Source organism: Microcebus murinus, chromosome 19 (assembly GCF_040939455.1).
Source record: "Microcebus murinus isolate Inina chromosome 19, M.murinus_Inina_mat1.0, whole genome shotgun sequence".
NCBI classification, from domain to species: domain Eukaryota; kingdom Metazoa; phylum Chordata; class Mammalia; order Primates; family Cheirogaleidae; genus Microcebus; species Microcebus murinus.
In genome coordinates, this window is record NC_134122.1 from 40,205,764 (window position 1) to 40,218,103 (window position 12,340).

General features: G+C 48.2%; 1 protein-coding gene across 2 annotated transcripts in view; it reads right to left on the reverse strand.

Annotated features, from left to right (window-relative positions):
• The window catches only part of C19H1orf198 (chromosome 19 C1orf198 homolog), a 29,212-nt gene that overhangs the window by 12,625 nt on the left and 4,247 nt on the right, over positions 1–12,340 (reverse strand). For both annotated transcript variants that reach the window (XM_012738193.3, XM_012738192.3), the window contains exon 2: positions 4,607–4,657. In XM_012738193.3, the coding sequence (XP_012593647.2) occupies positions 4,607–4,657 (51 nt within the window). The remainder of the gene's footprint in view (positions 1–4,606; positions 4,658–12,340) is intronic.

Genomic DNA, 12,340 nt, shown 5'->3' on the forward strand with positions numbered 1-12,340 from the left:
CAATCCCTCTCATCCACTCAGCCTGCCAGGTCAGGTTTCCCTGCAGCCCAACGCTCTGACCTACGGCAGGAATGGGAACCCCAGCAGCCCAGGGGTGAAAGGATTCAAAAAGCATGTGCACATCCTGTCACCGGGCACAGCATGGAGGAGGTGCCTGTGCTCATAACTGCTTCTTTCTCTTCCTGAGGAAGGGGCTGGAAGGCACCCCCACCCTGGATTCATCTATATCAGCCCTTGGAGATCTTCTGATATCCCAGGAATCAAGGAACCGGTCCCCTCCCTAGCCTACTTCCTATCCTCAAATGGGCATCAGAACATCAGTGAAGGACGGGAGGAATGGGGGGCCAGACAGGAGCCAGACAGCTGGGGGAGGACGGCAGGGCCAGGGTGGGGGTGGGGATCCCAAGGGCCCAGCTGGCCAGGGCCGAGGCTGACCTGCCTGAGGCCTGACCTTTTCCCCCATGGTCTCCAGCCCAGACCACAGGGAATGCAAAGAATCCTCTCTCCACCCCCTGCCCCCTCTGCCTGCAGCATCCTAAGTGCTGGGTTTTTCCTCTGGAACTATCAGCCCGAGAGAGGAATGCGAGCTGGTCCCCACAGGCACCCTGTCCGCCAGCATGCCTGCCATGCTGACAGATGAGTGGAAAAGATGACAGCCACGAGCACCCCCACCCCCGACAGGCAGGCCTCCCATCCACAACGGAGGGAATCGGAGCGACAGGCGCCATGGCCCGGATCAGCCTCAGGAGGAGGCAGGGAGGCAGAGAGGGATGAGCTGGAAGACTGAGCAGGATCCGAAACAGCAGGGTGCACGGCTGCCACACCAAGACCACCCCGTCGGGCTCTCCTGATCAAAGCTGCCTGGACTGGGGCAGCGACCACAGGTTCAAAGCATGGCACCGGCTCATTCTGTGTTGCCGGAATCATCTCGGGCTGGCCAAGAGCATAGTCCCCATACGGAGACAAGTGGGTGAGAAACCAAAAGCTGCTGGGATTCTTAACTCTGCCCCTGACAGCTGTGACCCCTGCCTCAGTGGATTTGTCAGGGGTAGACAGAGCTGGGCATTCTGTCGGCATTCAATAAAAGTCTGCTGAACTGAATAGCTGGAGGAAAGTATGAGATTAAATCTACCAATAGGTGTATGAATGTGTGTTAAATAAATGGGGAAAGATGCTGTGGCTACCGCTTTTGTCCTAAGTGAGATTTGCCACCAAACATAGCTGTCCCCTCACTGGGCTGCTTCTTGAGCACAGAAGCAGCATGTCTCTGGGTCTGCAGCACAGTGTCTGACACAAAGTGGGTGCACAATAAATGTTCTGCTGAATAAAAACAAATCAATAGACGATTTCAGAGGCAGAAAGCAGCCACGGGCTGGAGGGAGGGGAATGGGGAGTTATTGTTTAATGGGAACAGAGTTTCAGTTTTGCAAGATGAAAAGAATTCTGGATATGTTAACTGCTTGATTTAATCATCCCACAATGTATACGTATATCAAAATATCTCTTTGTATACCATAAATATATGCTATTTCTCATTTGTCAGTTAAAAAATAATAATGAAAAAGAGTTCTAGGGACGGATGGTGGTGATGGTTGCACAACAATGTGAATGTACTTAACACCACCAAACTGTACACTTAAAAATGGTTAAGATGGAAAATTTAATATTATATGTATTTTACCACAATTAAAAATAAAATTTCAAAAAATTAATGAATAAAGAATTAAAAATGGAAAGAAATGACTTGGGATTAACAATGGAATGAAAAGACACGGGTGCCAGGGTAAAAATGGTTACAAATTCTCTGCAACTCCTCCATCCAGAGGTTCGACTATCTCTCGACTATTCACACTCTGAATATGGCTGGCTTGCGCCTTAATTGACCAGCAGAACAAAGCAGAAGTGATACTGTGCAATTTCCCAGCGTAAGATTTGTGATTCCCCCTAGATTCATGTGTATGAAGAGGTCCAGGCTGGCTCACTTGGAGACATGTGGCCCCGCTGACAGCCAGCACCAACTGGACACAGGAGACAGGTTCTCTTGAGACACCGAGCTCCCACTGGGATGTCAGATGATGCGTGAGTGATCCCAGGCAAGGCCAACAGAAGAACAGCCCAGCTGAGCCCTGTTCACACCACTGACCCACAGAATCACAAGCTGAAGCCATGAAGTTTTGGGGTCCTTTGTTATGCCACAATAGATAACTGGTAGAGTAAGGAAGGCACCAACTGACGGAGAGCAAGAAATGGGGTCCAAGTCTCCAGTCCCACACGTGGAGATCCAGGGCTCTGCCCTCACTAAAGCCTCCTCCTGTTTGTGGCTCTTCAATGGGACTCTTATAAATCTTTACGTCCTAGGAAGAATGTGGCCAGTCCCTAGAAGCAGGGAGGCAGGATGCCCCGAGGCTAAGGCTAAGGAGGAATGGATGGTGGAGTTTTTCTAAAACTCAGCACCAACTATTGAAGGGAGAGAACAGGACAAGCTCCTTTGCTGTCTTGGATGCCCTCTATTTCTGGAAGGTTCTAATACTGACCTACAATAAGTCTGACCTTGACAGGTCAAACAGGAAGGGGAAGACAAAGAGTGAACCCACCAGTCTGTGAAAACTGGTGCTCTCATCTACTGGGAACACGAAACGGAGCTGAGAACTCCGAGCCACAAGGACTACACTTTTTACTAAAAGAATGCACATTTCAGCGGCCGACACATAGTGATTTGATTTTAGCAACCTCCGCCAATTCACGCTGCTTTCTGAGGGATCAGATGTGCTGGTATCAGGGACAATGAGCACGAGCACAAGTGTGGTCCTCGTGCATTTGCTCTCTGGCTCTGTCATCCAGACCCTTCCTGGGCACCTGCTCCCCTCGTTGGCCCAGCAGCTGTGCCTGTATCAGCGGCCGCTCCAGGAGCTGCACCACCTTGTCCCACAATGTCATTTACAGCAAGTTAATAATAGATGAAATGTCCCGTGCCACAAATAGCTGACTCGGGAACATGTAACAAGGTAAATTCTTCAGAGAGCAGCTATTCTCATGGGCACATGATGAGCTCCGGCCTTAAGACATTTTAACTATTCTGATTTTCTTTTGCCTTCATCACTGCATTATCACCAAACAGGGCTCAAACCAGGGAAACCTGTGCTGCTTTTGGGGCCACCACACGCAAGGCCGTTCGTTTCCAACACACAGAGAACCTGTCCGTCTATCCCTGCTAGAGATGTCATCTGCAGGATTAGTGCTTCTCATAACTACCCATTCTGGGAGCCCTGAAAAGAAGAATATTGAGGACCCGGCTGGATGCCAATATAATGACGCACTTTCTACCCACACACAGCTTCCGCTGCAAGGCCGGCAGACACAGCGCCTGTGTGGGATTCAGGAGCTGCTGTCACTCCAGGCTGCACCTTGACATCCTGCACTTCCCCCAACACAGCCTTGGTCATCCCTGTCCAGATCCCTGGGAGACTGAATTAATGCCATGTATTCCCCAAACCACACCGGAGTCTTCACTCCGATGTAAGAATCACGTCAACTGTCACAGGCTCCTTGTCCCGAGGCCAGCTCGCTGCTCTTAGGACAGTCAGCAACTGCTCGCTGAACGCCGTCTGTGCGCAAAGAACAGTCCAGCTGTCCTTAAACATCTGAACCCAGTGTGGCATTTCATTTTAAGGCACAGGTCCCCATGTGAGGGCCCTTCAGGGTCCCTCGTGGACCACTCTGACTCCTCACGGGCCCCCCGGATACTCACGTCTATGGGGGGGGGGGCTCTGACCAGCAACCGTGCGGACAAGTGAAAACCAATAAGCAAGCCTCTCAAAGTGGCACCACCTGAAAACCCCGATCCCCCGGCCGCCAGTCTAAGCCCTGTTCTGGGCACACTGTTGTCTCAGCCCCATTATGGATAAACCCTCCAACACAGCAGTACTGAATGTTCTAGAATTCAGAAAATCCGGATCTTTTACTTCTTTTCTTTGGGTCAGAGACCCCCTGCCTTTCAGTTATTTTGCTGCTTAGGAATGCACATCTGCTGGGGCAGCTCAGAAGATGGGAAATGAATTGCAATCAGTTAAGCTTGATGCTCTTAAGCGACTCAGGCCATGATGATGATGATGATGATGATGATGATGAGTGACTGGGAGACCAGTTAGTGACCCAGGGTGGGCTGTATCAGCTGAATCTATGTCTAGCTATATCAGCTGGTCAAAGTCACCTTCCCATTTGCTCAACACTGTGTCTTACAGAGCACTTCTCACCACGGTGCTGAGTGCTAAGGGGCAGCGGTATGAGCAGAGAAAGGGCTCCTGACAGTACTGACCCCCTAACCAGGCTGGCTGGGTGCCCCAGTCAGTGGACATCACAGGGCGTCACGGGCCTGGCTGACAGTACTGACCACTGCTTTGAGTTCTCTCACCAACCCACACACTACAGCTCCCTGACTCCTCGCAATGCTGCCCCGCCCCCTCCTCGCCACCAACAATGGGCACGTCACCCACAGGCTGGCAGTGGGGGCCGCTGCCTTCCGAGTCCATTAAATGCTGAAAGAAAAATACAAAACAACTCAATTCTTTTTAAAAGGGCAAATCAATCTAAATTTAATCCAACTTACCCTTGTTTCCCAAGAGAAAGGGGCAGAGTGCTCATCTTGCCAAGTTATGTCCTGAAATAAAAATTCAAGAATAAATCTGAAATCCAAGCCCAGACATACCCCATGCAAACATCCACCCAGGGCCACGGGGAACCGACACTTAGGAACCATCCCAACTCCTGGCTCTAGACAAGCCCGATGTTTTGCTGGTCTGCATAGAATGTGCTGACCGTCTCCACTGGATTTCTCCCTCAACTTTCCGGCTGAGGCTGCCAGGTGCTCCCATCCCGGCCAAACAGACAGGTACTGAGTGAGAGTGAGGCCTCAACGGACTCAGACAGGGAAGCTGAGTAGAGATCAAGGCTGGCGGTCTCAGCAGGAACTGGCCATCTCAGCCCTTGCCAGTGATTAGCCGTGTGGCCATGGGACGACGACTTAGCCTTTTTGAGCCTCAGTTTCCTCATCTGTAAAGGAGGACCATACTCCCTTGCAGGGCTGCTGTACAGACTAAATGAGGGAATCCAGGGAAAGAAGGCCAGGCCACAAGCTGCCAGTCAGCGCCAACACATCTGAACCCCCTTCGCCCCTGCAAGCCTGCCAGAGACCTGAAAGGCACTGATCGGCAGAATCAATGAAGGAAGTGCCAATTTAATGCAAGCAATGAGTGATCATGAGAACTCTGAAACCATTCCCCACCCTCACCAAACAGAACATGATAGAAGAAAGCCCTTTAGAACAATCACTGCGAATTTGACCTTGGATCCAGTACGTTTTGTTCACTGGCCTGAAAAAAAGACTTGGGGACACCAACCACCTTTCCTTGGCTGCCCCTGCCCCACTCCCCACACCCCTCCAGTTATCCCTGTGCTAGCAAATATCTCATCTGTATCCAGCTTTTATTGGGCTGCATTTTTTTTTTTAGAGACAGGGTCTCACTATGTTGTCCAAACTCCTGGACTCAAGTGATCCTCTTGCCTTGGCCTCCTGAGTAGCTGGGACTACAGTGCACACACCCATGCCCGGCTGCTTCTACTGGGGATCATATCTTTTTTAAATAAAACATTGGGACAATACAGACTATAATACAATAAGATATTTTAAATTGAGACTGATATTAAGTTGATTACATCCATACCCCTCCCAAATCCCAGGTAATTTACACCCTTAAATAAAGTACCCCAGGTAAATGTCTTCTTCCTACCCAGAGGTACTCCTGCCCCCAGAGTCAGGTGGTCTGCCTGCCCCCGTCCACAGGGCAAAGCGGTTCTTTCAGCATCTGGCAGATCCCACTCCACCCCAGCCTACCCCCGGAGACTGGGGACAATCACCAGGGCCCGCACGGGAGGGAGCGCCTCACAGACACCTTGAGTGTCCACCTTTAGCCTTCCAGACCCCGGAGCGGCGTTCTCTGTGCACACCCCTTCTAGAATGAATGGCCAGTGGGAGACCAGTCTTGGAGCCCCAGTAATGAAGGCACCCCAGGGTCTGGACATACACAGGCCTGTTCCCAAGAAGGGGGTGCAGGAAGGAACTGTGTGGTGACTCCCCAGCATGCCCCAAGTGCGGCCAGCCTGGCTGGTACAGGCTCTGGAGCGGAGCCTTGTTCGCTACTCCATCCTCAGACCCCGAATAGCCAGGATGGGCACACAGCAGCAGCTCACTAACTCTCTGCAAAAAAATGACCGCCACACAGCCTGGATGCTTCCACAGGTTGACTTTTCTCGCCAACTTCCCACACTCACATGCCCCCCATGACCTCCCAATGTGGGGGCACAGAGCCCAGGCTCTTCACGGCTAGGGGCCCCAGGAACGGGGGCAGCCACCTATGGGGGAAGGACTTGGCTCTGAATCCAGCCACGCTGGGGACTGATGCTCGCAGCTGTGCAGAAGGCACTGGTACCTCTGTGCTCAAACACTCACATTCACTGCAGAAAACGAGCAAGGGAGACCAGAGAGGGGCTGAGGAAGCCAGAACTCAGGCCTTCACCTTCCCACGAACGTGCACAGAATGACTAAGTATATTCACATCAGGGGAAAAACACTACTAACAAAGGTACTAGCTGTAAATATTGAGAACTACAAAAGTGGAGGGAAAAACCCTAGAAACTGCGTTAACCTGCATTAAAGTTCTGAGAACCACATGGTAAGTACAACTCCCCACCATCCCTAAAAGATTGCACTCAGTCTCACGTAGCAATATTTGATCACGATCCTGACTCCCGAACTGGCGTGCAGCATCTCCTATCACTCAGGGCTGTCGGGCAAAACCTGTGAAAGTGCGAGGGAACGGGGGTCACTGCCTTCCCATTTGGAATGTCAGTTAAACCCACGTTTCTTCCCAATGCACAAATATGGTTCCTCCAAAAATGGAAACGGCTGCCAGGAGGAACATGAGCAACGGAGCCTTTGGGACTGGAGGTCGCCTAGCAGAGCCTGAGGACCCGCCTTCGGCGGTGGGGGACCCTGGCCCGTGCCTCTGTGTGCATGCTGGGGGGAAGGGCAGTTGAACTAAACAAACGACCCCAAAGTCCCTGAACTCTTACGATCTCAGGACCCTCTAAGTTCCTTTTAGAAGTTATAAAACAACAAGGGCTTTGTTTTCAAGCCCCTCTGGGAAAAATTAAGGAAGCTGATGGAATGTAAATATCATTTATTTTAGATTTGGACCAGTGGGAAAAGGTAAATGGAAATAAACTGGCGAAGGTGCTCGTTGCATGCAGACTCCAACAGCCCCCCGCTGCCCTAGGAGACAGAGGACGTGAGTGGGGACTCCTGGGACAGGCCCGCTGGCCTGGGAAATGGCACAAGAGAGCTGGACTCCCCTATCATGTGATATGATCTAGCTTCTAAATATTAATTATGTAACTTGAGTCCTTTGAAATTTGCAAAGATTAAAATAAGAAGGTTGGCTTTGGAAGGTGACTTAGTACAAGACTCTGAGGAACCAAGATTTAGCCTGGAGCTTGGCGACAACCAAGACTCCAGCGGTGGCAGCCGCATATTAGCTGAAATTCCAAGGGGGTCACAGATGGAGGGAGGGTCACACTGTTATCTCTCCCCAACATGGTGTCATCTAGTTAATAGTCTTTTGTTTGCTCAAGTGAGAAACTAAGTCGAGGGGCAGATTCCTTGGATTTCTGCAATTCTGAGCTCATAAAAGAATAATAAAGCGCTTAACAAAAGTAAACATGCCAAACAAAAATGTGATGGAAGCTCTGATGTCAGCCGTCAGCTGCACGCTCCGGCCACAAAGAGCGTTAGTGGCGAGACTGGGCTCCAGGCCGCTGGGTGCAAACGGCGTCAGAACTGCAAAGTGGCTGCGCCCACCCTGCGTCCACTCACACACGTATAGCGCTCTCCTGTCTTCTACGACCAGGACGACCACCAGGCAACCAAAATGTGGCTAGACACACATATGCTTTTTCCAGGGTTCCTTGGAAAGCCTCCCCACCTACCACCCAGGATCTGAAACCGTCTAAGCAGCAAAACACACATGCGTGCTACTTAGACTCCAGGACAACACAGAGTGGGCTCCATGCTGGCTGACAGTCATTCTCAGTCAAATTCCATCCACACCAGGGGCAACATTGACGCTCTCTGGAAACAACTGCCTCTTTGGAATACAGAAGATGTCTCAGTCACCAAACCCCACAGGAGAAAGCCAAAAAAGCAGCGAGAAAGCTACAGACACAGAGCACTCAGTAATGCTCAGAGCCAGAGCTTATGTGAGAGACTCTGCTCGTCTCCACAGCAGCTCCAAGGACTCCAGGGTAGACACGTAACGTCCCAGAGGGCTTGAACACTTGCTCTCGTTTGGGAAATGTTCATCCAATTCAGTGTGTACCTCCTAAAGGAAACAACATTAAAATATATATATAAGAACACACACTCTTGGCCCATAGTACTGGAATACATATCTGCAGGACATCTCCAGCATTTGTTACTTTACTAGTTGGTAAAACATGAATGCCAAGGGGTTAAGAACTCTTGTCGGTCCTGGACATTTTTGTTAATACTTTCGGGGGCTGCAACCAGAGGTGTGTTGGAGCAGGCTCGCACAAACTCAAGAGAGGTGGCCTGAAATGTTTAGGAATTTCTTGAACCTGTTGTTAAACACAGCCATTATTAAAAAATTAAATCGTATGAACTTACAATTAGATACATTGGTTTTTAAAAAATGGTACTATATCTCACATCCATGAAAATGGCTATCATCATAAAACTGGAAATAACAAGTGTTGGTGAAGATGTAGAGAAAACTGGAACCTTTGTGGCACTGTTGGTGGGACTGTAAGATGTAGCCACTATGGAAAACAGTTTGGTGGTTCTTCAAATAATTAAAGATATCTGGGTGCAGTGACTCATCCTTGCAATCCCAGCTACTCGGGAGGCTGAGGTGGGAGGATCGCTTGAGCCCAGGAGTTTGAGACCACCCTGATCCATATAGTGAGACCTCTTCTCAAAAAAAAAAAAAAAAAAATTAAACATAGAATTACCATTTGATCCAGCAATTTCATTCCTTGGTATATACCCCAAAGAACTAAAAGCAGGAGATCAAAGGGATATGTATATGCCAATGTTCATAGAGGTATTCTTCAAAATAGCCAAAAAGTAGAAGCAACCCAGGTGTCCATTGACAGATGAATAGATAAACAAAATGTAGAACATACACACAACACAGTATCATTCAGTCTTAAAAAGGAAGGAAATTCTGATAGATGCTACCACATGGATGAGCCGTGAAGACACCATGCTTAGTGAAATGAGCCTGCCCCTGGGGCTCAGGGGTCCCCATCTGCCTGCCCAGCTCTACACAGGCCACACCGTGTGCAAATGGCCCCGCAAGGAATATTGCAGGGTGGCTCTCATCATCCCCAAATAACGACTCCTACTGAACCAACCCCAGGTCACGTTGTTCTCATGAGGACTCCAAGGTTTCCTGGGCCAGCTCTTACCCATCCCAACTTGATACAGGTGAAATTATGACTCTTTGCATGAGTTTAACCAACCAGGGCAAATTAAACAACCTCCTAATAGGCTGCAATTCTCCAACGCAGTGAGAATTTCATTGAAAGCTTTCTTTTGTTCTTCCTGGCATTCAAAGATTATATACAGAACTGCCGCAACTACATTTTTAATTACAATGCTTTACAACTACAATAACTGTGTGACTATAAACAGTAAACACTCTCGTCTGCTAGAGTCAGAATATGGGTGTACGGTTTGTTAAATATCACCTCCTACCTGCAGTGCTGACTTCCTAAAAATGAGAATCCCAACTACTAGGCTCCCCAGAAATAGGTTTAATTTTTCTTGGGGTGATTCTGAGGCAGTGTCAGGATCCTGGAACCCTGCGGCATGCACATTAGAACCATAAATTGTCACTGTAATCCTGAAGTCCATAAATTAAGGGAGTTTCTGTTCAACAGACGGTGGCATCTTGGCTTGAAGGTAAGAAATTTAAACTGAGAATGGTATAAACTAGAAAAATAAGGCTCAGACAGCAGAGTGTGTGACAGGGGGACAGAAGGTCCTTGAGGTTGATGACTTTGTCATCCCTGTAGTGAAGCCAGGTAGCCTGGGCATCCTGGCACGCCCAGGGTGGAGCACACTATTCCTTTTGAGCTATTTAGTGTCAGTCTGTACCTCATCCAGGGCTCCATGCACAAATTCAGCAGTGCTTCTGAATTTATTCCTCCATAAATAAATAATTTATGGAGAATAAATACAAATAAATGAATACATTTATTTCTCCATAAATAAATAATTACAGGAGCGAGGCAATCACACTCCTTGGTATTTACTCAGATGAACTGAAAACATAGGTCCACACAAAAAACTTGTATGCAACTGTTTATAGCAGCTTTACTCAAAATTGCCAAAACCTGGAAGCAACCGAGATGTCCTTCCGATAGGTGAATGGATAAACTGTGGTACGTCCAGACAATGGAATATTATTTAGCACTGAAAAGAAATGAGCTGTCAAGCCATGAAAAGACATGGAGGAACCCTCAATGCACATTACTAAGTGAAAGAAGCCAGTATGAAAAAGCGACATGCTGTACGATTCCAACTGTATGCCTTTCTGGAAAAGGCAAAACTGCGGAGACAGTAAACAGATCGGTGGTTGCCAAGAGTTGGGGGAGGGAGGCAGGAATAAATGGGACATGGAGGATTTTTCAGGGCAGTGAAATGACCCTGTATGACACTATAATGGTGGACACATGTCACTACACATTTGTCAGGATCCATGGAATGTACAACACCAAGAGGGAACCCTACTGTAAACTATCGACTTTGGGTGACAATGAAGTGACAATGTAGGTTCATCAATCGCAACCAATGGGCCACTCTGGCGTGGGTGCTCACAGTGGGAGAGGCTGTCCCTCTGTGGGGGAAGGGAGCAAGGGAACTCTGTACTTGTGGCTCAATTCTATTGCGAACCTAAAACTGCTCTTTAAAAATTAAGCCAATTTTTAAAAAGACGGGAATAAGGAAGAAGAATGATTAAAATATGTTCTTTTTTTCATCAACTGCTTGTTCTTAGGAACTATTGTTTATACATTTATGGAATCGATGCTTTTCCCTTTGACTTGCAATATTTTTAGCTCTGCTGAGATAAGGGGGTTTCCATAACTGGAAATACAAAACTGCAGTTCCAAAGATAGAAAAACAGTTATGATTTAACTACTGGGCACATTCCATCATGAATACAAAATCAGAAACTCAGGCCTCTACAGAGCACAGCAGAAACAAAACTCAGTGCCAGTGTGGTAAGGGGAACAGGATACAGAGTAGGTGGAGGAAGTTCTAAGGAAAGGAACAGAAAATGAGGAGGAAGTCCAAACAGGTCTGGCCTACATTCATTCATTCATTCATTTAGGAGAAATGGATATTTTTTCCCAGTACTATGGGACTCTCTTGCTTCAAGTGCAAAAGTGACTCTTGCCAATTAAAAGATGATGCCAAACCTGTCAACATGCTTTCAACTCTCCCTCCCTGCATCACAGTGACCGAGTCATTTCATTTATTTGCTAAACCTGTTCCCTGGCTGCCACTGGGCCATCCTCCCACAGGAGCCAGCAGGCAGGGGTGCCTGGGGAGGACAGACCAGCATTGCTGCCTTAGGTTCCAGGGCACCAGGCCAGGTGCTGCTCAGGGTCTGAAACGGGAAGCTTACAGGACAGGCTCAGCAGCCCCCCACTGCAGCCTGTGGAACCAGATCTGGAGAAGGGCCACTTCCTAGCTCCTGCCCGCACCTCAGCACAGAGACCCAGGTAGAGCGACATGGAAAACCACCCCGTCATCTTTTCTAAAACATCCATGGATATGCCAGACAGAAGGTGGGAATCCTAATGCATATATTCTACCTTCCTTTAAAAAAGTAGAAAATACTGAGAAAGAAACTCCCAAATTTCTTTTTTTTTTTTTTTTTTTTTTGGTTTGTTTGTCTTTACTATATGCTGAAAAAAGAAAAGGCCAAGCTGCCAACGTGGAAGGGGAAAAGCAAACATCCCAAACCACAGGTACTGCATCAGGAAGCCACACAGCTAGCCAAACTCAAATCTAACAAAGGCTTAATGCTTGGGGAAAGTTCTAAAGTGATTCTACCAACCGTTTTATAATGCTGCTTCTACATGGCTTGAAACTTTTAACAATCATACACAGGTAAAACTTTAATAATAAATTAGTTTATTTTTAAAAATAAATACCTAAGCTGGCCAGCACCCAGGATGCCAGACCAGCAAGAGCCCA